We start from the raw sequence: 22,119 nt of genomic DNA on the forward strand, positions 1-22,119 counted from the left end.
CGGCAAGTCATCAGCGTGGAGACATTGAAGGAAGGCGTACTGAAGCAGCGATTAACCTATCTCAGAGCGCAACAAAGACTCCATTCGGTCCTTACGGGAGCTTCGGATCTGGAGACACATACATCCGATATACACTCTGTAATCAAACGCGAGAGACTAGCCCGTAGAGGATTAAGGTGTGTTTGACGGGTACCAGAGGATCGGGGTCGGGGAATTGGTCAGCATCAGCGCAAAAAGCAGGTCGCTGGTGGGATGCGGTAGGCAGGTCGTCGGATGGCAGCCGAAGCCAGACAGCGAAGGGCGACAGGGCGCTGATTTGCGCAGCGTGAGATGGGGCGAGTGGTGATGGCATGAGGGGAGCGTGTGCCATGGATTGCATTGTCATGCTGCTTGAGCGTTCCCGAGGCCGACCTTGCCGCCCTGCTCTGTATATAGCGCGCATCGCCCTCTTCTTAGTCAAAGCTGCGTAATCCACTCGACCAACTGCATCGTCACGATACAGGTGAGCTGCCCCAGCGTCCTACAACCCGAGACGCGCACCCAAAATGCCGTCGCAACACTGCGCGCCTGTCTTGGCGCTGGCGAGCGCTGAAGCTGACTCTCACAGCACGCGCGCGCTCTTTTCACGCACGGCAGCCTGCCCTCTCGCACCACCACCTTGTCGCGACGTCACCACCGCCGCCGGACCGCGCCCGAGGACCGCTGCTGCCACCCCGTCTGCTGCCGCCGCAATTCCCACGCTGCTGTCTAATCAACGCCACAACACCCTCGCTGCGGTGCTCCCGTGCGACGCGCCTTGAATGAGCCAAACTCTGGATCCTGCGATCCAAGCTAGCACTGGCTATAACATGCAGGCATCTGCCGCTCAGGTAAGCGGCGCTGACTATTCAGGCCCGTTGCGCTGCTGACACGCCCGTTCAGGATCAATCCAAGCCGACCATAGAGATGAGTTAGTGCCCCGCGCATCCCTACCCTCCTGCCGATTACTAACACGTATCGTCGCGCAGGCTTAAGAGAACATCTGCTCGCTGCTGGCGCTGGACAGCCCGGCGTGCAGCCTCTCCCTCAGCATTCCCCCCACGCCCAGCATCCCCAGCACCCGCACACTGCTGGCCCACCACACGCCATCGACCCGGCAATTGGGGGCTCCGCCTACGACATGAGCGCCGGCGGCCCCGACGATGGGAACACGAGCGAGGGTCGCTCCAAGGGACGGAGAGAGCTGTCGACATCTAAGCGTGCCGCACAGAATCGCGCTGCCCAGGTACATGCAACGCGCGCATTCCAATGGCACAAGCTAACACCACCAGCGCGCATTCCGCCAGCGTAAGGAAGAGTACATTAAGCAGCTGAAAGACCAGGTCAAGGAGTTCGAGCAGCTATGCGAGCTGTACAAGACACTCCAAACCGAAAACTACCAATTGCGCGATTACATCATCAATCTGCAATCGCGACTACTCGAAACCCAGGGCGAGATACCACCTGCGCCGGCTGGTGTAGATCTCAACCGGCCCCACGAACAGCCAAACATGCACCAACAACCGAACCCACCACAGCCGCCCCAACAGCCCGAGCAACCACAGCAGGGCTCGAACAACAACAATGGAGGACTCTCGGAGCGCCAAATCGGCGAGCTGCAAATGGCAGCGCAAGCAGCAGCAGCCGCCCAACACGGCGCATCAGGCAACAAGCACACCAGCTCTGAAGGTTCGTACGACTACGCCGAGAAGCGCCAAAAGGTCGACGAGCCACCGCAAGGTCAGCAGCACCCTTCGCCGTCCTCTTTCTACCCCAATCCAGACGCTTATTGAAGATGAAGAAGCAGCCGGTCCGATCCATGGCTTACCAGCATAGTAGGCTCAGGTTCCTCCGCCGCAGATTACGATGCTTTCGTCAACGAACTCCAGCAATCATCCAGCAAGCAGACCGCATAGGCACACCAATACTCACATACCCCCGTCGCGTCTGCTCATCTCGTCCTCCTCACCTCTTATCGCTATTTTAATTCGCTTCTCAGCCATCCTTTTCTAGCCTCGCTTTATGATGTAATGCATAGGCCCTGAAGCCTGTCTTTTCTTCGCTCGGGCCGGCGGTGTTATTCTGTGCTGGGCGTATGGAGTTTGTGTGTCATTGACACACTTACCACGTTTTTATTCCAACGCAGTGTATGGGTCAGGGTAGACTGGACCGTATTTGTAGCCTCCCCCGACAGGGCTCTGTGCTGCGCTGTGCTGTGCTGTTTTTAGGGGAATACCAACGTTTTCGGTGGCTTCGAGCTGCTTTCACCCTTATATCTTTGCGCGGTTTGAGTGACACCTTCGGTTTTGCCTGCAATGAGTATTGTTGCGCGTGTCGTCGCTGAGTCTGCTCGGGTTTGTACGGTACGATGTGGCGAATTGCGTTCAGTAATCCATTGCGGCCGAGTAAATCACCGAGCGGATGAGGGCATTGAGACGACACCTCTTGATCCAGTTCTGGGACTGCAAGCAAAACGCTCCTTCCCTCGAGCTGGAAATTCACTACAATCACTCATCACATGCGGAATTCTTGGGAGACTCATAGTGTGTAACTCTATAGATTACAATTTGGTACATTAAACGATTGGTATCATACTCCATATCATGCCCATCCGTGCATTTATCGCATAACAAAAAGGGACCTGATCAAACTGGCCAAAGGAAGAGAAAGCTCTAGCTGACATTTAGAAATGGGGCGTGTTAAGCGCCATAACCATAAGAAGACCGGAGATAAGACCAGCACCGGGCAGGGTGATAATCCATCCGGAGAAGATGAAGCCGACCTGCTTCCAGTTGACAGCCTTGAGATCAAAGTTGCAGAGCGCAACGCCAATGGTGGCACCAGTGAGACATTGCGTGGTGGAGACGGGGAGAGCGAGACGCGAAGCAAGGAGCACGGTGATGGCGGCGCCGAGCTCCATGCTGAAACCACGGGTGGGCGAGACTTGGGTGATCTTGTTGCCGAGCGCGCGCACAATGTGGTAGCCGTAGAACCAGAAACCGATACCGAGGAGGAGACCGGCGACGACGAGGATCCAGATGGGGGTGTCGGCTTCCTTGGTTACGACACCAGTGGTATAGGTGTTGTAGGAACCGACCCATGGGCCGACAGCGTTGGCAACTGCGAAGGGGGATTAGCATGTGTGTAGAAGTGAGGAGTTCAGAAATTATAGCTCACCATCGTTGGAACCATGGGCAATGGACATCATCATGGCGGAGGCAACTTGGGCGTAGGTCCAGAGATGCTCGACGCGGTTGTCGTAGACAATAGCGCGGGAGTGGACATCGGCGAGATCCTTCTGGGTAACGACATCGCGGGAGACACCCTGGAGAAGGATAAACTTGGTCCAGTTGGCGATCTTCTTGGGAGAGTAGAAGGGAAGGTGCTCGACGGGCTTCAACCAGCGCTCCTCAGGCTCAGGGGTGGCGGGGACAATGTGAGCAACGGCGCCATCGCGGGGAAGAGGACGGGAGAGACCGCGGCCACCCTCGACGTCAATGTTGTCGCTGTCAGAAGACTTGTTGTCGAGGGAGGTGGAGTGGCCAACAGCCTTCTCGCCCTTGAGTCCGTCGTTCTCTTGGATCGGGACAGGGGCAGCCTTCGCGTAGTAATCGGTAACGACCTGGTCGCCCTTGCCGGGGAAGTAGATGGGAGGGTTCTCGCGGTACAGAAGGGGACCGAGAGGAATGTGCCACGCCCTCAGTCTGGTGTCGCCCTTGACAAGGCGGCGGGTGAAGTAAGGGATGAAGAAGATGTAAGCGATGGCAAGCATGCCGAAGAAGACACCGAGAATGATACCGCAGGCCTTGCCAGCGCCCATCTCCTCGAGAGACTCGCCGTTTGGTAGCTCGTCAATGATAAAGAGGGCGAGGACACCAGCGGTGAAAGCCAGGTAGAAAGGAACCAGGCGCATAGCCCACTTGAAGGGGTCCTTGCGATTGTGGACACCGAACTTGATGGTCAAGAAGAGGACGGCAGCGAAGGCGGCGGACAGGAATGGCGCAATGACCCATGAGGCGGCGATCTGGGAGATGGATCCCTTTTTCCAGCCCCAACTGAGAGGAGATTGAGCAGCAATACCGGCACCAGCGAGAGCACCAACGACGGTCTGGGTGGTCGAGACGGGCATACCAGCGATGGTAGCGACAGTAAGGAAGACGGCGGATCCGACCTCAGCACAACCCATGGCGAGCATGAGGGTACCGGGGACAGGCTTGAAGGTGTCGAGGGCGAAGATACCGCTCTTGATGGTTCCAGTGACTCGGGATCCGAGAGCGACAGCACCGAGGAACTCAGTGAAGCAGGCCAGAATACCAGCCTGCCACATCTTCAAGGTCCTCGCAGCCACGGACGTGGCGTAGGAGTTGGCGACATCGTTGGCACCGTTGGAGGCAGACGAGGCGACAAAGGCGATGGTGGTGATCGCTAGGATCCAGTCGTACTTCTTCAAGGCGGGAGCCATTGTGGGTGAAGAGTGGCGAGCAGTTGCGCCGGTTGACTGAAAAGGTGAGGTGTTGTGAGGTGTCCTGACTGTTTGGTTGAACGAGTGCAGGGGAGCTTAAGTACACAGCATACAAACGGAGGCGTGGGATCTTGGCGGCGCAGATGACATTTCACTGCAAGTGGACTTTTGTGGACGTCAGACGGTGTTGCCTGCCTGTTCGAGGCGCGGTGGATCATCGAAGCCACAATATCATGCTATTCGGCTCTGGCCGTGGTCCAAATGCCCAACAGCACCTATTTTCTGGACCCTCAGCGTCGCTCCGGGGTGAGCGTTCGGGTGCACGAGACATGTGATTGGTCTACGGAACCCCCAGGGCTCGATCCACCCGCATGGCATGTTGGTGTCGCGTTAAGTCTCCACTGTGTCTTGTCGCGGGTCTTCGCCATCGCCTTGGTGTAACCAAGTCAAGGTGAACGAACGAGCGTTCGACGCTGTACCACGTTCCCTTGGCGCCCAGTCCGCCCAGCCCCACGCCAAGCTGGTCCTCCGTCCTGCGAAATCTCTGATAACCCCAGATCGCTCTCTCCACCGCGAGCGCCGCTAATTCGGCATCCAATCACATTACGCCGTTTTACCTCGTGGTAGAACCACGCCCTCACAGCGAGCTACAAGATTGCGGATGGCAGAGCGTGGTATCGGTATTCACGAACTACGGTGCCGCATAACCGCGTTCCCGTCCGCCCAAGTAAGCCTTGCAAGGATTGCCGAGGCAACCTTCGTCGAGCTTCGGTGGTTGCCATGTCTTGAGGCAAAGCCTTGACAGCCAGTCCAAGCCTTCCATTGAAGACATGTGCCCTGTCGTCTAGCAATGCCCGTCTGGACATGCAAAGAAATAAGGCATTCGGGCTGACCGAGTGGGTGTCATAACTTCGCGAGGAGATGATGATCGAATATGATCAGGGTCTACCGAAAAAGAACTGCGAGCTGAAGGCTAACGGTGACATACACACGCGCCTGGTACATGGGACCGTGTATGACGATGGTCGGATAGGCGCCGTGTTAGGTAAGCCACATATAGGCGCAATCGGTCCGTCGACCTGTCTCCCTCTCGCGTCTATTTTCAGTCACTTCACTTCCGTACATTCGCGGACTGCATGGTATAATCTTGTATTGTTATTGGTTTCGACCACTCGGCGAGCCCCGGTTTGCCAGGGACAAGTTGGACAGTCAGGCATTCTGCAAAAGTCCACTGTTTTCCCATTAATCCATGTCGTCCTTAATCATGCATAGAAGCCCGCGAATTCTCCCTGCATCTTATATCCGCTACCAGTGTCCCAGACCCATGGTACACGAGTTTAGACCCGCTTGTCGCCGTCTGCCGTTACTTGCAGATATCTTAGCCAGCAGGGGTCAGTGAAGTGTCACGAACCAAGACAGTTAGTACGAATGTAACTCGGAGGTGCCACACTTATTAACTGCCTCTGTCACCCCACTGAAGGAATATGATTGTACGTTTTAGAACGGTCCACTTCCCTCTCAGGCTCCCCAGTATACCCACTTCATACAAGGAAAATACCGAATACTCTGGAGCCTTCATTGTCGCCGAGCCTTCCAATTTGCATGTCCTGAAATAGTGTAGTCTGCAAACCTGTTCAGGTTTTTCCTTGTCTGGGGTGCGTCTTTCGTATGCTTCTGCGCTAGACTTCACAATTTGCCCATTCTCGTCCGTCTCCCCACTCCATCCAGCTGTGCAGCTCTTCAACCATCTTAAGATACGGAATTGACCCCCTTGGCAAGCCCAGACACTCCCTGACCAGCCTATCGAACACCTTCTTGAGCTCGACACAGTTGTCCAACGTCAGCTCTGGAATTTGTCGTCTCATCTCGCTCGTCAAGAGTATGAGCGCCAGCACCTTTTCCTTGCCCCGAACCTCGTTGTAATCGCCGAAAGGAATGTGGATAGATTCTCGACAGAGCGCTTCGACTATAGGAACGATGGAAGTAGTGATGGACCTTCCATCTTCCTCGTTGGTCACAGACGTGAGTGGAACGTTGTGAAGCAAAAGATATTGGGTGATGAGCAAGGGAAGTGATCCATTCAGCACCGCGATGAGGTCCTGCATCGTAAGCTGAACGCCTCGGTCAAGCGCCAGTTGTATGATAGCGCGATGACCGTGTGTGGCAGCGATGAGCACAGTGTTGACGTCCGCATCATCTGGATTTACCAAACCTTTGTCGAAGACGTATCGCACAATGTTGATATGACCATATTTGATCGCAAGGCGTAAGCCTGCAGTCAGGGCATTCCAATAGGGCAGATCGGCGATTAGAGGATTCCATCGGTCCATGAGCCATATGAACAAGTCCATATGTCCCCACCTCATGGCATCGGCAAGGTAGTGTGACCGGGACTTCATATGCGCTGGTATCTCAACGCGGCATCTTGGCAAGAAATTAAACAGTGTGACAACGGCCCTCAGTGTTCCGGTCCGAACTGCGAATCTTATTGCGGAAGTGATAGTCTCTGTGAGTGGACCGCAACAGGTGGTACGACCCTGCTGTATCCGAGCGAAACGCCGCTTCGTGAGCTCATTGTTGACTACTATGAGCAGACACTCAAGAACTTCGACATTTCCACTGCAGGCTGCTGCGGTTAAAGGGTTACCAAAGCCAGCAAAGTATTTGGGGAACCAATCAATAACCTCAGCAGATTGCGAAATGTAGTGACGAACAGCTGCGAGACTCCCTACTGTAGCTGCTGCTGCCAGCATGTCATTGACGTTCTCTTGTGAGGAGTTGAGATGGTCCCGTTCCCTTTCCGCTATGCTGCGCGAACCGGGTCTGAAGATTGATGTAAAGACGGAGTCCAACGGCAATGGTTTTATTTCGAACATAGTCCGTGGGGCAACTTCGTTCGTAAGGACTAAACCATGGATAAGTGCCTTCGAATAGTCCTGTCGTAGAACAGAACGATCAGTGCCTGCTGTAGCGAACTCCATGAGCTTATTCGTGACCTTGTGTATGAAACTCGGCAGTCCAGAGGCTATGATATCTGTATCTCCGATGTGATTGAGCAGATAGGTTTCGATGTTGCTCAAAAGGTAGCCCTTAATGTCAGATGGGAGCGTACCCATCGAGTCGGTATCATCATCCTTGTTATAACGCGATATAACGTATAGCTGATGCAGAGGAGGTAGAGGGTTATGAATATCAAGGCTAACAGGGATCGGCTGGCGTTGATGGTACCGATTATGGAAGTCCGCAACAGACGTGTTCGCAAGAAGTTCATTGTCGATGTCGCCGGCAAATGTACCTGTCCCAATTAGCTTCACCGTCCATAACTGTCACGAACATCAATGTGTACGGGACACGGCGCGCAGTCGGATTAGCTCATGGAAGGGCGCTGCACGCGCAAAGGCGGCGACAACCCTCTCGAAGAGCTCCGGTGGCAGATCGAGTAGCTGCATGTTAGTAGCTTGAAGCAAGTCAGAGTGGTGCAGTGTGGAGAGAGGGTGTGAAAGTAGGAGGAGGTAAGTGAGGGTCTTGCCAAGGTGGCTGTAACAGGCAGTGGCGTTGATAAGCGAGGTGAACGAGGAAAGAGCAAACATGCGCGGCTGAGCGCATGAATCAAGTCCACTTAGAACGAAAGAAAAAGGAAGGGACGATAGTCCCGTTGGTATATGTGAACGCTGTGGTGATTGGGTATAGGCTGAGACAAGAGCTTGCCGACGTTGTGTCTCACGGTGAACAACACCGTTGGGTACATGCGAACGGGATGACTACACGCGGACGATGCCAAGCGCAGCCACACTCTCATCAACAATAGATCGTGGACGGCGGATAGTCACTCAGCAACAAACACAAAGCATGTTCACCACGCAATCGCATGAAGCGCAGGACGAGAGACTGAGTGACGTCACACGAATAACATCTCTATACTATGAATATGCTTTATAGTACAAGTCTATCAGATGTGCTCGAAAGCACGGGGTATCAAAGAAAAAAATGAGGTAACGAATAAAACTCTAAATGCTCGCTTGAAAAGACTAAAGGGGGCGTTGATGAAAGTACTGGGACATGAAGACTTCGTTGCACGTGAGCTCTTCAGCTTTGTGTGGTGTACATGTGTATGTGGTCATGCATTTGCGATGTAGTGTCGCGGTAGGGTTGATGCTGCTGAGGCATCAGGTGATGTTGAGGGTGTTGAGGATGTTGAGAATGCTGATGGTGCTGTGGGATGTGATGCTGGGGCTGCTGATGCTGATGAGGGTGACGCATGCCCATTGCGGCAACACTGTAGTCAGGAAGCATCTCTGACGAAGCTTGACTCATCTGGGATGATGGTCTCTGATTCGAAGAGCTGCCTCTTGAGCTGCTTATCCGACTACCTATCTTGTGGAGCGGCTTCGATATCATTTGACCGAACGACGGGCGGTCGTAGTACTGCGACTCTTCGAACTGGGGAGCAGCACCGAAGTAGTTGGGATACAGTGATTCCAGTGGGTTGGGTGTAACCTTGACTTGGTCCATGTACTCCTGTTGGTACAACTGCGTATGCTGCTCGTGATCCATGACTGGCGTGGGGTGTGCATGGGGTGTATGCATTGTGGATGTCGTCATAGCCGGTGGGAGATCAGGAATAGCCGGTTGCGCTACGTCCAGGTAATCTCCAGGGTCCACGTCCATATAACTGATACGGCGGCTGGCCGTATCCACTGCGGGCGCACCAGGCGTCTGCGGCTCCACAAATGGAGACGAGCCGCAATCATAGTCAGGTACGTGCGCCAACGAACTACTGATGCGCAGCAAAGCTGCGTTGATACTCGCGAGGCGCGCTCGTGAGTGATGAGGGTTCGAGTTTCCGATGAGTATATGCATTCGCTGCTCGCGCGACAGCTTCTCAACATGAGGCACGGAGTCTCTCGAGGGAGTTACGAAGCCGGTGGGTAGCTGCTGATGCACAGGGTCCAGGGGTATATCAGCGCGTAGACTCAAGGCGGTAATCAAAACCTCTTCCCGACTCGGTCGAAGGTCACAGCACTGGAGCTTCTGTCGGAGGATTCGCGAGTTGTCGGGACACCAACTAATCTGCGACCGACTCTCTCGCAATCTCTCGTCCAGGCAACCGATAAGCTCTTTCCATGTGTCGTGGAGAGCTTCCTGTCGTATTAGGTTCCTGATCACATTAGAGTATTTCCACTGGTCCATCGTCGCGCCATTCTTCATGTGCTTCGCGACGTGGTCGCATCGCTCATCCCAACCGATGCTGACTTCTTTACACTTGTCGAACCCGCAACCAAACACTCTTCGCGGCAACAACGTGATGCCAATGTCTGTAAGTGACGGCAGGGGTCGACCGGCATGGTAGCGTTGATGATGCTTGATGAAATCTTTCTGTCGGTCGAAAATGCGGTTGCAACCGTTGACGACACAAGGCCAGTCTTCTCCAGTCTCGTGCATCCTCATCTCGTGTTTCTTCCAGTCAGACTTTGCTTTGAACGTCTTCTGGCTCTTCTGTTCGGCACAATACGTACAGAACATGAATGGCTCGCCTGACTGACTCTGTGACTTGTCATCATCCGGGTTCAGCGATGGGGAAGCAACACTAATGTCGTCTGTCGGTGTGTAGCTCGGTTCAATCTTGAGGTCGAGTGGACTCTCAGTGTCCACCACAGGCATGGAAGCCGGCACCGGACGTGTCGGATCAAGACCAGCTGGGTAGGAACGCGGCTCCGCCCTTCTCATCCTGGAGCGCGATGACGAAGAGGAAGCAATGGAACTTCGCGTATCGCTGCTCCCTGTAGATGAAGAGAATGTCGATGCCATAGAAAGCCGAGACCGCCATGATGACCCCGACGAGGATGTTGTAGATGAACTCGCGGTGCTGGTAGACATGAATGACGAGGCTGTAGAGTTGCGGCCTAGACTTGGTGAGCATGTACACACAAAACAATACACCGAGGAACGTACGCGAATCTATCGCTTGAGAAAACATTCTCTGGATCAAGTGTGGAGGATGCCTCGCCAGCAGGGCCTCAATGTGTCGCATAGACTCCTCCGGTATGTCTAGGTTGTCCTCCATTGTGGCGAGGGGAGAGCCGTATGCTCAGTTCAAATCGCGCAACAGAAGACTACTCCAACATGCCGACCATGAAGACCTTGCGACAACCCAAACGACTGAAAACTAGAACGAACGACAGGCGGAGGTGCAAAAGAGGGTGGGGAAGGGTATCCAGGTGTCGCGGTAAGACTAGGGGCCAAGGAGTGGATAATCGTGTATCCGAGCAGGCATCAGCTGCTGTTGGTGCGACAGTTGATATACAAGTGGGATCACCTCACGCAAAGGTGCAGCGGGGGATGCGGAAATGGCACGCTTCTAGAAGGCGTATGGAAGGATTGTAGAAGAAGCTAATTGAGGGCTGCTCGCGGGGGCGCTCGTGCGCAACATCGACATGACCCCTGCCCTGGTTTGGCCTCAAAGCTGGGGCAAGGCTGAGGCTACGACAGGCATGCCAATATGTAGCGTGTTTGAGGTGGCCGCAAGGAACCGTAGTAGGGGCTGGGAGAGCACGAGGGCAAGCGACGAGAATGAAAGAGATAGTGTGCGCATCGACTGCTCAAGTCTCTTTCAGCGCCGTCTGAAGGCAGTTTTCGAGCCGGGTCGAGACGTGGCCGGACAAGGTGGCTGCGCGAGGCGATGATTCGCACAGACATGGTGTGCAGCAACACGCACCTATCGCAGAAACGCAACAGGCCATCCGCAACGAATCCATCCGAACACTAGGCCCTGTAAGGGGCATGCAGCGCGCGGTACCTGGATGACGCACCGCTGGTAACTTCTCGAAGTGTGCTGGTGCCGTGATGAGTGACATTTTTGGTGGGACCTGACAGGATTCATTCCTGCACGCCGAACTTCGGCATCACGCCTTCGCTTAACGCAGACGCAGCTATCGCAGCTCGACAGCCGGTCGGGCGTTGGACGAGGTAGCACGGCGGCCATTGTACATTGAGGAAGGACTCCCTCACAGCGCGCACACGTCAATCAGCACTCGAATGCCCTTCCCACGACGACTTACTTGAGACGCGGTGGCTGACAGAATGGAGTGCTGACGGCAGGAGCACGTACCCCATGCATAAACGATAGCAGCGAATGAACGCTTTGGGACTGTGATTGTAACAATTGGGCTGCCGCACTGCAGTCCGTCATCGCTGAGGATGCCCTTGTAGCTCGAGGTCATCGCGTAACCACGCGCGATCCAAGGAAATATCGACTAGTGTAGGGTAATGTAAGGAGACGGGACTCTGCCATAACGGGCAGGAATTGGCCGGATAAATTGCAGTAGTTCGAGATAACAGCCTTAGCTAGAGCGTTTGGTTGCTTGGTATGTGAATTCGGACGGAGCGTTAATCACGAAGACGTACTGTAATTAACTCCATCGCGCCTCTTCCATGTCGTCGTGAGCGCGTATCCACAATGGCGTGTCCCTGGAAAGCGACGGCGTCGTTCGGGACCCGAACCGCCGCGGCACTCTCGAGGACGTCCAGACCGCGAACGGTTTGCTCAAAACGACGAGCAAAGTTTGGGTGAGAGTCAGGAGCGGTTGAACCTTGGATGCGGCGCGAGGTGGTTGGCGCGACGCCCGGTCAACGTTGAATTCTACGTCACGTGGCGCGTGCGCGCAGTTCACACGGTACTTGCGCAGGCACGTTAAGAAGCACCATGACCCGAACGTACGGCGTAGTTCAACTCTGACAACATTGGTGTTACATCGCTCTGGGGCCCCATCCATCCGGCCCACATACTACTACTTATCGCTTGAACTCTGGTCCTCAGAAACTGCAAACGATATTGCTAGGGATTGTCTGTGAAACCTTCAAAGCGCGCGGTAGTTGGAACGACTATTCAATTCTGTTGACACGCGGCATGGTTTCCGCACTCTGCGAATGAAATATGGAAGTACAGAGATAGCCAGCTCATACAAAGTGTCCATCGCAGTCAAAGTTGCCCTCCGTCTTGAAATTGCATGAACTCTCTTCTCCGCCGCCAGTGATACGAACGTTGTCGATCTTGATGTCGCTACAGCTTCCTTCACCGCAAAGGATATAGTAGTTCTTTCCTTCCTCTGTTGCCGTGCCAAAGATGTTCTTCATGGTGATGTTTTGGATGATGACACCGTTCGTGGGGTTGCCAGTTGGCCCGCCGTTTAGGTAATCTTGCTGGATGTCGATTCCGTAGATGGAGATGTTTTCAACGCGAATGTTCTCGTAGTGGATGTTGGAAATGAAACCGGTGGTGTTGGAATTCGACTTGATGCGGGCTCCGTTCTCGGCGTTAAGAACCACGGAGTTTGTGAATGAGATGTTTGTTACGTTGTTGTCTGAATAGATGTGGTTAGTAAGGCATGATTACTGTATGGACGGATGGTGGGATGGCATACTTGACTTTCCACCCACAGATCCGATGGAGAGACCGTGGCTGCCGTTGCAGTACATGTTGCTGACGTGGATGTTATCTCCACTGGTGACAGCTACGCAATCATCCTGGTTGATAACGACACTGTCGCGGACCTTGGTGTGATTGGTGCTACTCAGACCAAATCCATCGCTGTTGTGTGCTGCAGGAAGGCCGTTGGAGCGGTTGTTGGGCGCGTATCCGTCGCTGTTGTCCAGCGTAATGTGGTGGACATCTAGACCAGCGCTGTTGCTGATACTGAAGCAGTGCACCGGATAGTTCTTGATGTAGATGTCGTGTACTGAACTCTTTCCAAGCACCTTCACCTCAATGAAGTGGTTTGGCTTGGTAACGCCTCCGTTGCTACCAAGGCCATCCCACCAAGCCTGACCATTGCCATCAAGTACTGCGTCTTCTTCGGCAGTGATCTCAACATTGGTACCTGCCACCTTGATGAAGGCATAGTTCGCATCGGCGTACTCCCAGAAGGTTCTTCCTTTGAATGTGACCTTGGTTCCAGTCTTCAGCTTCGAAAGATCGATGCTTGAGTTTCCAGGGACGGTGATGCCATCAAGGGTTATGCAAGTACAAGCTGCGACTGCAGCCGGGATATCGGCGTACTTCGTCACGTAGCAGGCATCGGTCCCAGTTGCAGAAGGTGAAGGTACGGCAGATACAGTTCCCGCAGTGGCAAGAGCCAATGATGATGCAGCTGTAAGTTCGTCAGTACAGAAATGGTCTAAGCTGCAAAGTGCTATTAGTACCGTGGAATCGCATGCTGAAGGTTTGAATCTGACGTGAGCGTTAGGTGAAGATGAGTATACGGGATATCGACGACGCTATATAAACGTATGCAGGGCCTTGGGGTCCCCAGATAATCTGTTGAAGAGCCACCTGCATATTACCGACTAGTCGCCACATAATCTTGCGCTCGGCCGCTGTAGTGGTAGAAAAACTGCAGCCTCGTCATTTCCGACCCCAAAGCACAAGCACTTCAAGCACCAAAGCCAAGTCCAGACGATGCTTGACAGCAGTGCTATGCGAAAAGAGGCATTTGACCCACAAATCGGCATCCGGAAGCGTGCTATCATGGGGAACGGCTCGGAAGAACAGGGGGTACGGCTGGCCGGTCAGTGGCAAAAGGTCTAAATCGTGTTCTGTTTGGCCGATTATTGCAGATGTACAACGTGAAACATTCATCCGGAATGCCACCATGGCCGTAGTGCAAATGCGGAGCGACTGTGCGGAAAAAATGGGTTCCGTCCAACGGCGCGGCTACTTGGAAGCGTAGATGACGGGATGAGTGATCACGGAAATGATGGAGGTCAACGGCATCTGCGGATGCTATACTAATCCACGAGCTTACGCGCAACCAACGAAGAGTGTTAAGATGATTGCATCTTCGAACACGAAGAAGCGCCGGTATACAAACAAATATTGGGTTGTACCTGCAATGACGGCTGAGCTGCTAGAGCAAGCATGCGCGTTGAAAAGTGATCAGGGAAAGGGCTAGGTGACTAGCGGCTTGGCACATAGATCGATACGTGCCCAACCTTGTAGCTCCTCATCTTCTAGGCCCAGTGAGCCCTCACATGAACACACCGCTCACATCATCTCCAGATTTAGTATTTGAACAGCGAAAAACGGAAAGGGGTGTTGAAAGAGATTCTATGAATACCGCGCCGCCTCACATCGACATGAGGAAGACTTCCACGCCGAAGAGGTAAGAACACCAGGTTGAAACAGATGTTTAGTCATCTACGTCTTCAGAGTCAAGCTCCATGGCTGCGATCAGTCCCACGAAATCCAGCGCCGCGCAAAGGTCACATAGGTGTATCTTCACATCATTTCGCAATCCTCGGACCGAAGTCCACGGCGCACATGTAACTCATGATGATCTCTTCCGAAGGCGATCGCGCAAAAAGATGGCAAGCCAAGCAAACGACACAACATGATAGATGTCAAACCACATTGTGCCAAACCACATTTTGGACTTTTGGAGAAGCTGGGAGGTCATTGAATTGAATACCCATAGTGGTGAGCGAAAGTCACTTCATTTACACATGGACGCCAGTACACATCTGAACGTCTCTTTGCAAAATGGCAATGGCTATCCCCTTCTGGCGATCAAAGCTTCTTGGTCTCACCGAACGGGCTCAGAGACGCATCACCTCCTTACACCTGACTTTTCGTCAAATATCCTTCGAAGCTTCCTCTCCCACGTCGATGGAAGTGTGGAGATTCACCCGCTCCATCGACATAGCTCATGATTCGCATCGCGCTTGTTTTTGATACCTCCAGGTTCGTTTCCAGAGAGATTTGGGATCAGCATGACCCCAGCATCTCTGGATCCCGAGGGACATGAGGACAGGCGGACGCGAAGATCCGATCGAACGCGAATTTGTCGATTTCGCTCGAGCATGAACCGGAGTAGCTCCAGCAGACCTGAGCACCGGCATGGTATTTTTGTTCATCAATATCGCAAAGCTCAGAGGATGACTGCCGCTAACGGTACAACAACCTATTCGCAATCAGCTACCAATCTTAGAAATCACTACAAGGAAACTTACCAAGCCGACCAAACTCATACCCATCCCCACATCCTCGATCCTCGCCGCACCACCAGTCGAAGCCGGCACCGTCATTCCTGTCGTAGGAGTCGCAGTTGGTTGAGTCATAGTTGACTTCGAAGCAGCAAGAGAAGCCGCCACCTGTGCGGGCGACAAAGTCTTCGCTGGATTTCCATACGGCCTAGACGCGACTTTCGAAGCGGTATCGTCATCAGGTAGGGGCACATCAGGCACTTCAAAGCCTCCAGTCGGTTTAGGTGCTTGGAAGCCTCCAGTCATTTCAGGTGCGTCAAAGCCTGGTGTCGCTTCAGAGTCTGGTCGGTCGGCTGGCCTGTATGGGTTGGGTGCTGCTGGTGCGGGTGCGATGGGTTCGATGATTTGGGGTTTTGGTGGGTTGGGGATGCGGGGTGGGGGGATGAATGCTGCTGAGGATGTTGCGATGAAGAGGGTGTATAGAAGGGTGTGTGGTAGCATTATGATAGATTTAGAAAGACTTGAGTTTGGATGTGATAGACGGTGTGTTGAAGCAACGAGACTAGATGGAAGAGGGATGCGCATCGCGAAATATCTACACGTTGTATATAGGCGTCCATGATGTCGGTGGGTTTCAAGGCGCCCTGACTATATGGGCAGTGTTGTGCTAGCCGCCTATTGTTGTTGCGGCGCAGCGAAAATCAAGGGCGGAAAATACGCCCTGCAGCCCCGCGATTCGGGCGATGCACGCCATGGCTTAATCCGTAATTTCAAAGGTTGGGGGCCAAAACACCACCCTCCAAAACTTGAAAATGACGTGGACTGAGGAATGATGTGAGTAATCAAGAGTTTTACTCTTAAACCGAACAGAGAGGAGATGTGCGCAACACTGCCCCCTCTGAAATCTTTCTCTGAAACGCCATCGCTATGCAAACACAATAGTAATAATACACCAACAACCCACCGCTTCAGTCACATGTTCAAACGACACATGATCTTGATCATCGTACGTTGCCGTATTAATAGATCAAAATGAGATGATCCATCAACACAGCAACGTACGATGATCAAGATCATGTGTGTTCAAACGAACCGACCAACCACATCTCCTTCCTCTCACGATCATCGATAAACCTCGTCAAACGGCCTGGTATCCCGGAAACAACTCTCCCACACCTCATTCACTACTTTCCCAGCATGCTCTTGATCCTTTATGCCCGGCCTCGCCATCATACTCAGCGTCGCCCTCCTCCTAACACAAGACTGTAATTGTTCCATGATATTCCATTGATTCCTCGTGAAGAACTCTCTCGAGAAACGGCATTCGCCGCTGAGTGTAGATGCGCGAATCTCTAGACAAGCCTGGTGGCGCAGGTTCTCAGGTTCGACTTTAAACTTTAGATGGTCCCACGCGTGAACCATCTCATGCGCCATGGTATCTTCCTGATGCCCGCGATTCCGGAACTTGTTTGCGCAGAGCAGGATGCCGTGGTCGAGGGAGAAACCGCCGGATTGCTCGTTTGAGCACATGCGACAGAGTATATTGTCTTTGTTCAGGTCGCCGCCTAGTTTGTACACTTCGTCCGACATGAAGCGTATGATGGGACTGTATTTCAAGAGGTATTCCTTGTTGGACTCGCAGCGCTTGCATATCGAGTCGGCTTTTATCTTGTCCATTTCGTTGAAGTAGCCTTTTTCTAGTTCGATGTCGCGGGAGCCTGTCATGCGGCCGAGCATTATGTTGAAGGTGCTGCTCCATGTGTAGTATACGGGGTCGATTTTTTGGGGCGGCGGTTGGGCCATTGCGGAAAGGGATGCGCCGTCAGGCGCTGTCTCGGGGTTTGCCATCGTGATAGGGCGTGGAGTGACGTTCGAGTTTGATTACGGGGTGATCAAGTGTTGGGCGCGCAGGTGTCGCGTGGCGTATAGATGTTTGGTGTAGGGCGTGGCATGTTCCTGATTCCCGTCAGCCGTCGCGAAAAGTTTAGGTGGAGATGGAGATGCAGCTGGTAGCGCGGGGAGCCAATCGGAGGGAAGACGTCACCGCGTACAAGGGAAGCCGAAGATCGCTTGCGAGGAAACTTGGGCAGCTTACAGTCATCCATTGCGCGACAACACACGAGCTGCGTGTTCATATAGTACACGACGTGTTGTACATATCTCACCGTCTCCTTCTGTCCAAGATTGTAGCCATCGTCACCTTAAGCCCCTCGTCACTCCCCCGTCGCAATGGCCGTCCACATGCGCAAGCAGCCCGGCCAGCTCACCGTGGTAATAAAACTCGGTAAATACACAACCGTACATATGCCACATCGACAAGAAGAGAGCACCTAACCAACATACCCAGGAACCTCATCCATAGTCGACGAGAAAACCCACCAACCCCTCCTCTCCATCCTCTCCCTCATCGTCGAGACAGCATGCAGTCTGCGCGCCGCCGGCCACCGCGTCGTAATCGTGTCTTCGGGCGCCATTGGTGTCGGTCTACGGCGCATGAACCTTCCACGTCGTCCAAAACACCTCCCACAAGTTCAAGCGCTCGCTGCTATCGGACAGAGTAGACTGATGTCTCTATGGGACCAGCTGTTTGGCCATTTGGAGCAGCCGATTGCTCAGATCCTGTTGACACGTAATGATATTGCGGACCGGACGCAGTATCAGAATGCGCAGAACACATTTATTGAGCTGCTGAGCATGGGTGTCATTCCGATTGTGAATGAGAACGATACTTTGGCGGTTACTGAGATCAAGTTTGGTGACAACGATACGCTGAGCGCCATTACATCGGCCATGGTCCAGGCGGATTATCTCTTCCTCATGACGGATGTGGATTGCCTGTATGACAAGAATCCTCGTACAAATCCAGATGCCAAGTCCATACCTGTCGTAGAAGACATTGCGGAGCTGGCAGCAGACGTCAGTTCAGCAGGCAGTTCACTGGGAACAGGCGGTATGAGCACAAAGATCGTGGCCGCAAGACTAGCAACGAGTGCAGGTGTCACAACAGTCATCACAAAGAGCAGTAAACCAGGCAACATCTCCGGCATCATCGCGCACGCCGAGAAGCAAAGAAAGTCGCGGATGTCAAGTCGAAACTCCGTCACCAACTTCCAAGACGAAGGCGCACCACTTGCACAAGCAGCATCTCAAGACTCCAACCACGACCTCTCAACATCCACATCCACACTAGACAACCAACAACTCACCGGCCTCTCCTCGCCCAAACCAGAAGAGCCCGTCCCCCTCCACACCCGTTTCCTACCCATATCCAACCCCATCCGGGACCGCTACTTCTGGATTCTCCACGGTCTTGCACCCCACGGCACAATCTACATCGACCAAGGCGCGTGGGCAGCCCTAAGCGACAAAGCGGGTCTCCTCCCCGTGGGAATCGTAGAAGTAGACGGCCACTTCGCCCAACAAGAAGCCGTACGCATTGTAGTCGTCAAACGCCTCTCCAACCCATCTCACTCCCCCAAACCGACGACTCAAACACCACCAACGCCCCAGCCGCCCAATACACCCGGCGCCCTAGCCCACGGTGTCCACGCCCCAATTCCTATCCGAACACCACTCACGCACTCGTCTTCGTCATCGTACTCGATGTCCTCTTCCCAGACACTATTGCAGCATCCGCCCAATTTCGAACTGCACAATCCCGCGCCGTTTGAGATAGGGAGGTGTGTGGTGAACTATTCTGCTACGGAGATCAGACGCATCAAAGGATTGCATTCTACGCAGATTAGCGAGGCGTTGGGTTATGCAGATAGTGAGTATGTGGCGTTGAGGGAGAATATTGCGTTCTTTGGGGGTGAGAGGAGTAGGCCTAGTACGCCTGATTTTAGGCATGGGGAGAAGAAGGGGGAGGGGGTTGAGGCGCATTGAGGGTGCTGTGGTGGGGCATGATGCAAAATTCTTTTACCAACGCAAGTCCTTTGACGATGTTAATACAGCATATCAGATGGTGCTTTGCGTGTCAAGCTTGGAATCCTTGAATTGAATGAGTTGTGGGATATATCTCCAATTACGATACCAACCAACGCCAGCGGCAAACCCAAGACGCCGAGCAATGCGACTAAAGACAAGAAATTCAGTGACTACCGTGCGGAACGCCCCTTCGCCGTCGTACATGTTAGACATTATGTGAACTTGGGACACCAGCAAGACGAAGCTTAGTAGCTCTCCTCAGACTGCTCCGAGCTGCTGCGTACCTTGCCGCCCGATGTGCGCTCGTAGGCTCGCGAGCTGCCCTTGCAGTGCTTGAGGATCCAGGGGTGTACCTCGACATCCTCAAGCGCAATGCGCTTCTCAGGGTCAAGCACGAGTAGTTTCTTGATGAGATCCCGCGCTTCTGAGCTGACGAAGCTCGGGACTGTGTACTCTCCCCTCGCAATCTTGCGCTGTGTCATGACTTGGGTGTCCTCGAAAGGCGCTTCACCGACTAGGAACTCGTACGTCAGGACGCCTAAACTCCATAGGTCAACCTTCTCGGAGTAGAAGTTGTCCTTGCCGCCACCGCGAAGCATCTCCGGGGGCAGGTAGTCGAGAGTTCCGCACATGGTGTTGCGGCGGTTGTTGGGCGCGTGTACCGACCAACCAAAGTCGGAAATCTTGATCTCGCCGTGGATGCCGACGAGGATGTTTTCGGGCTTGATATCGCGGTGCATGACGTGCTTCTTGTGGAGGTACTTGAGTGCTGCGGCCATCTGGGCTACATATTGTGCTGCCTTCCATTCGGGGAAGCGTTGCTCCTTGCGGAGGTGCTTGTATAATTCTCCTTTACCAGCGAATTCGAGGATGAGGAAGATGCGCTTTGCGTCGTGGAAGTGGCCAAAGAGCTTGAGGATATTGGGGTGCGTGAGATGTGATTGAATCTCAATCTCTCGTCGGACCTGCTTCTCGACTTTGCCTTGCTGGATCTCAGACTTGTGGAGCACCTTCAAGGCACACACGAAGCCTGATGAGCGCTCCTTGGCAAGGTAGACGCGACCAAACTTTCCCTTTCCGAGAGGCTTGCCAATGTCAAACATGCCCAGATGCCATTGTTTGGGTGTTGCAGGGTTTGAGGGAACGGTGTAGATGGCGGAGTCGGTGAGCGTGCGGCGATGTGATTGGTGCTGTTCTGAGGGTCGGCTGGAGCTTGCTGAGATGGTAACCTTGGCGATGTTTGCAGTCTTTGCATTTTGCGTTGCGAGCTTCTGTAGTGTCTGATGGGGCAGCTTCATGCGGTTCGCAGCTGATTGGGAGGACGATAGGCCAGCTACCGATACGGTTGTGGATGCGGAAGGCTTGGTGCTGTTAGAAAGCGCAACATTGAGAAGGCGAGTGGATACACACCTTCACCTTGTGGTAGGTCGATGTAGAAGTGACGTGCTCATCGTTCTCGTCGTGGATAGTGGTGCGCTCAAAGGCGGCTTCGAGGTTTGCGACGTCCGTCATGGTAGTATTCAGATGCAAGCTGGAACGACAGGAAGCAAGCAATAGGGCCACGAAAGACCACTGTTAGCTATATTATGCTATGGGATGGGTGACAGTTGGTGGGTGTGGATGTTTGCAGGGTTCGAGGACGGATGGCAGCTAGTTAACCCAGACAAACAAGTGGGTTTCGTGCGTTGTCAAGGAAACAGCCATCGGCCATCGGCGGTCGGAGCGTTGGTTCGCGCCCCACCACGCTGAAGCTCCCCGCCATCGCCATCGGATCCACCTGCAGGTGTCTGCGAACAATTTATACACACAGCATTCTATCAGGGTCTCGTCGCATAAATTCCCAGCTATGGCTTCCCTCAATGGCGCGCCCGCCGACACCGTGGCACCCGGTGTCGCCGACACATCCATTACCAAGGAAGGCTTCAAGATCACCACGCGCAAGCTGCCCATCCTCAAGGCCGGCCCAATAGAGGACATGACCAAGAAGCTCGGGATCGCGCCGCCCGAGATGATATTCGGAGACAACATGATGCGGATAGAACACGCCCAGAGCGGCTGGTACATTGAGTTCAATGCCTTCGATGCGCTGGATCTGGTGGACAAGACGGGCGAGAAGATGTTCAAGGTCTCCTACTCGAAAGAGTGGCAGCAAAATAGGTGAGACCAAAGACGCAGCACGGAGAGAACCTGCAGCTAACTCGGATCAGACAGAAGCAGTTTGAGGACATCAAAGAAGTCGTTAAGCCGTTCGACTGGTCCTACAGCACAGATTACAAGGGCACCACACCACCAACGCCCACCTTCGAGCCGACCGAGACCCCGATACCACTCCACCTTCTCAAGCGTCCCGACCCGATACACTTCTTCGATGAGCTGGTACTCTACGAAGACGAGCTAGCGGACAATGGCATCGCCATGCTATCCTGCAAGATCCGCGTCATGCCACAGCGCTTACTCCTCCTTGTCCGCTTCTTTATGCGTCTAGATGATGTTGTATTCCGGATACGCGACACGCGCGTGTTTGTAGAATTTGGGGACAACGTGGTGCTGAGAGAGTACACGGCGAGGGAGGAGAAATATGAGGAAGTGCGGAAGAAGCTCGCAGGACGGAAGGAAGACGTGCTTGCGATAATGAGAGACCCTAACCGTTTGGCGGAACATATACCCATAGTGGAGCAGAAGATTGAGGGGTTGCAACTGAAGTGAGCAAGTGCGGCTCGACAGGACCCCGACTA

General features: G+C 53.7%; 10 protein-coding genes across 10 annotated transcripts; 3 read left to right on the top strand and 7 right to left on the bottom strand.

Moving 5' to 3' along the window:
* Window positions 1-848: 848 nt before the first annotated feature.
* Window positions 849-1,811, top strand: J4E86_002692 (uncharacterized protein; the record flags this gene model as incomplete). The annotated part of the gene is made up of 4 exons (XM_051443250.1): window positions 849-869; window positions 922-949; window positions 1,008-1,264; window positions 1,311-1,811. 4 exons carry the CDS (start codon window positions 849-851, stop codon window positions 1,809-1,811), a joined length of 807 nt encoding a protein of 268 aa, XP_051304745.1.
* An 890-nt stretch (window positions 1,812-2,701) lies between these two features.
* On the bottom strand, window positions 2,702-4,480 carry J4E86_002693 (uncharacterized protein; the record flags this gene model as incomplete). Its single annotated transcript, XM_051443251.1, has 2 exons — window positions 2,702-3,138; window positions 3,196-4,480. 2 exons carry the CDS (start codon window positions 4,478-4,480, stop codon window positions 2,702-2,704), a joined length of 1,722 nt encoding a protein of 573 aa, XP_051304746.1.
* Window positions 4,481-6,159: 1,679 nt separating this feature from the next.
* On the bottom strand, window positions 6,160-7,929 carry J4E86_002694 (uncharacterized protein; the record flags this gene model as incomplete). The annotated part of the gene is made up of 2 exons (XM_051443252.1): window positions 6,160-7,775; window positions 7,827-7,929. 2 exons carry the CDS (start codon window positions 7,927-7,929, stop codon window positions 6,160-6,162), a joined length of 1,719 nt encoding a protein of 572 aa, XP_051304747.1.
* Window positions 7,930-8,646: 717 nt separating this feature from the next.
* J4E86_002695 (uncharacterized protein) lies at window positions 8,647-10,544 on the bottom strand (the record flags this gene model as incomplete). Its single annotated transcript, XM_051443253.1, has 3 exons — window positions 8,647-8,756; window positions 8,851-10,383; window positions 10,433-10,544. 3 exons carry the CDS (start codon window positions 10,542-10,544, stop codon window positions 8,647-8,649), a joined length of 1,755 nt encoding a protein of 584 aa, XP_051304748.1.
* Window positions 10,545-12,436: 1,892 nt separating this feature from the next.
* On the bottom strand, window positions 12,437-13,691 carry J4E86_002696 (uncharacterized protein; the record flags this gene model as incomplete). Its single annotated transcript, XM_051443254.1, has 3 exons — window positions 12,437-12,840; window positions 12,901-13,626; window positions 13,679-13,691. The coding sequence occupies 3 exons, from the start codon at window positions 13,689-13,691 to the stop codon at window positions 12,437-12,439; spliced, it is 1,143 nt and encodes a 380-aa protein (XP_051304749.1).
* A 1,711-nt stretch (window positions 13,692-15,402) lies between these two features.
* Window positions 15,403-15,958, bottom strand: J4E86_002697 (uncharacterized protein; the record flags this gene model as incomplete). The annotated part of the gene is made up of 2 exons (XM_051443255.1): window positions 15,403-15,435; window positions 15,485-15,958. 2 exons carry the CDS (start codon window positions 15,956-15,958, stop codon window positions 15,403-15,405), a joined length of 507 nt encoding a protein of 168 aa, XP_051304750.1.
* Window positions 15,959-16,579: 621 nt separating this feature from the next.
* On the bottom strand, window positions 16,580-17,305 carry ATP23 (Mitochondrial inner membrane protease atp23; the record flags this gene model as incomplete). The annotated part of the gene is made up of 1 exon (XM_051443256.1): window positions 16,580-17,305. The coding sequence occupies one exon, from the start codon at window positions 17,303-17,305 to the stop codon at window positions 16,580-16,582; it is 726 nt and encodes a 241-aa protein (XP_051304751.1).
* Window positions 17,306-17,686: 381 nt separating this feature from the next.
* On the top strand, window positions 17,687-19,342 carry J4E86_002699 (uncharacterized protein; the record flags this gene model as incomplete). Its single annotated transcript, XM_051443257.1, has 2 exons — window positions 17,687-17,741; window positions 17,805-19,342. 2 exons carry the CDS (start codon window positions 17,687-17,689, stop codon window positions 19,340-19,342), a joined length of 1,593 nt encoding a protein of 530 aa, XP_051304752.1.
* A 287-nt stretch (window positions 19,343-19,629) lies between these two features.
* Window positions 19,630-20,896, bottom strand: ARK1 (Serine/threonine-protein kinase ark1; the record flags this gene model as incomplete). Its single annotated transcript, XM_051443258.1, has 2 exons — window positions 19,630-20,745; window positions 20,795-20,896. The coding sequence occupies 2 exons, from the start codon at window positions 20,894-20,896 to the stop codon at window positions 19,630-19,632; spliced, it is 1,218 nt and encodes a 405-aa protein (XP_051304753.1).
* Window positions 20,897-21,230: 334 nt separating this feature from the next.
* On the top strand, window positions 21,231-22,090 carry J4E86_002701 (uncharacterized protein; the record flags this gene model as incomplete). Its single annotated transcript, XM_051443259.1, has 2 exons — window positions 21,231-21,541; window positions 21,592-22,090. The coding sequence occupies 2 exons, from the start codon at window positions 21,231-21,233 to the stop codon at window positions 22,088-22,090; spliced, it is 810 nt and encodes a 269-aa protein (XP_051304754.1).
* Window positions 22,091-22,119: the final 29 nt, after the last annotated feature.

Source organism: Alternaria arbusti (genome assembly GCF_024043155.1).
Source record: "Alternaria arbusti strain BMP 1465 chromosome Unknown scaffold_3, whole genome shotgun sequence".
NCBI lineage: Eukaryota > Fungi > Ascomycota > Dothideomycetes > Pleosporales > Pleosporaceae > Alternaria > Alternaria arbusti.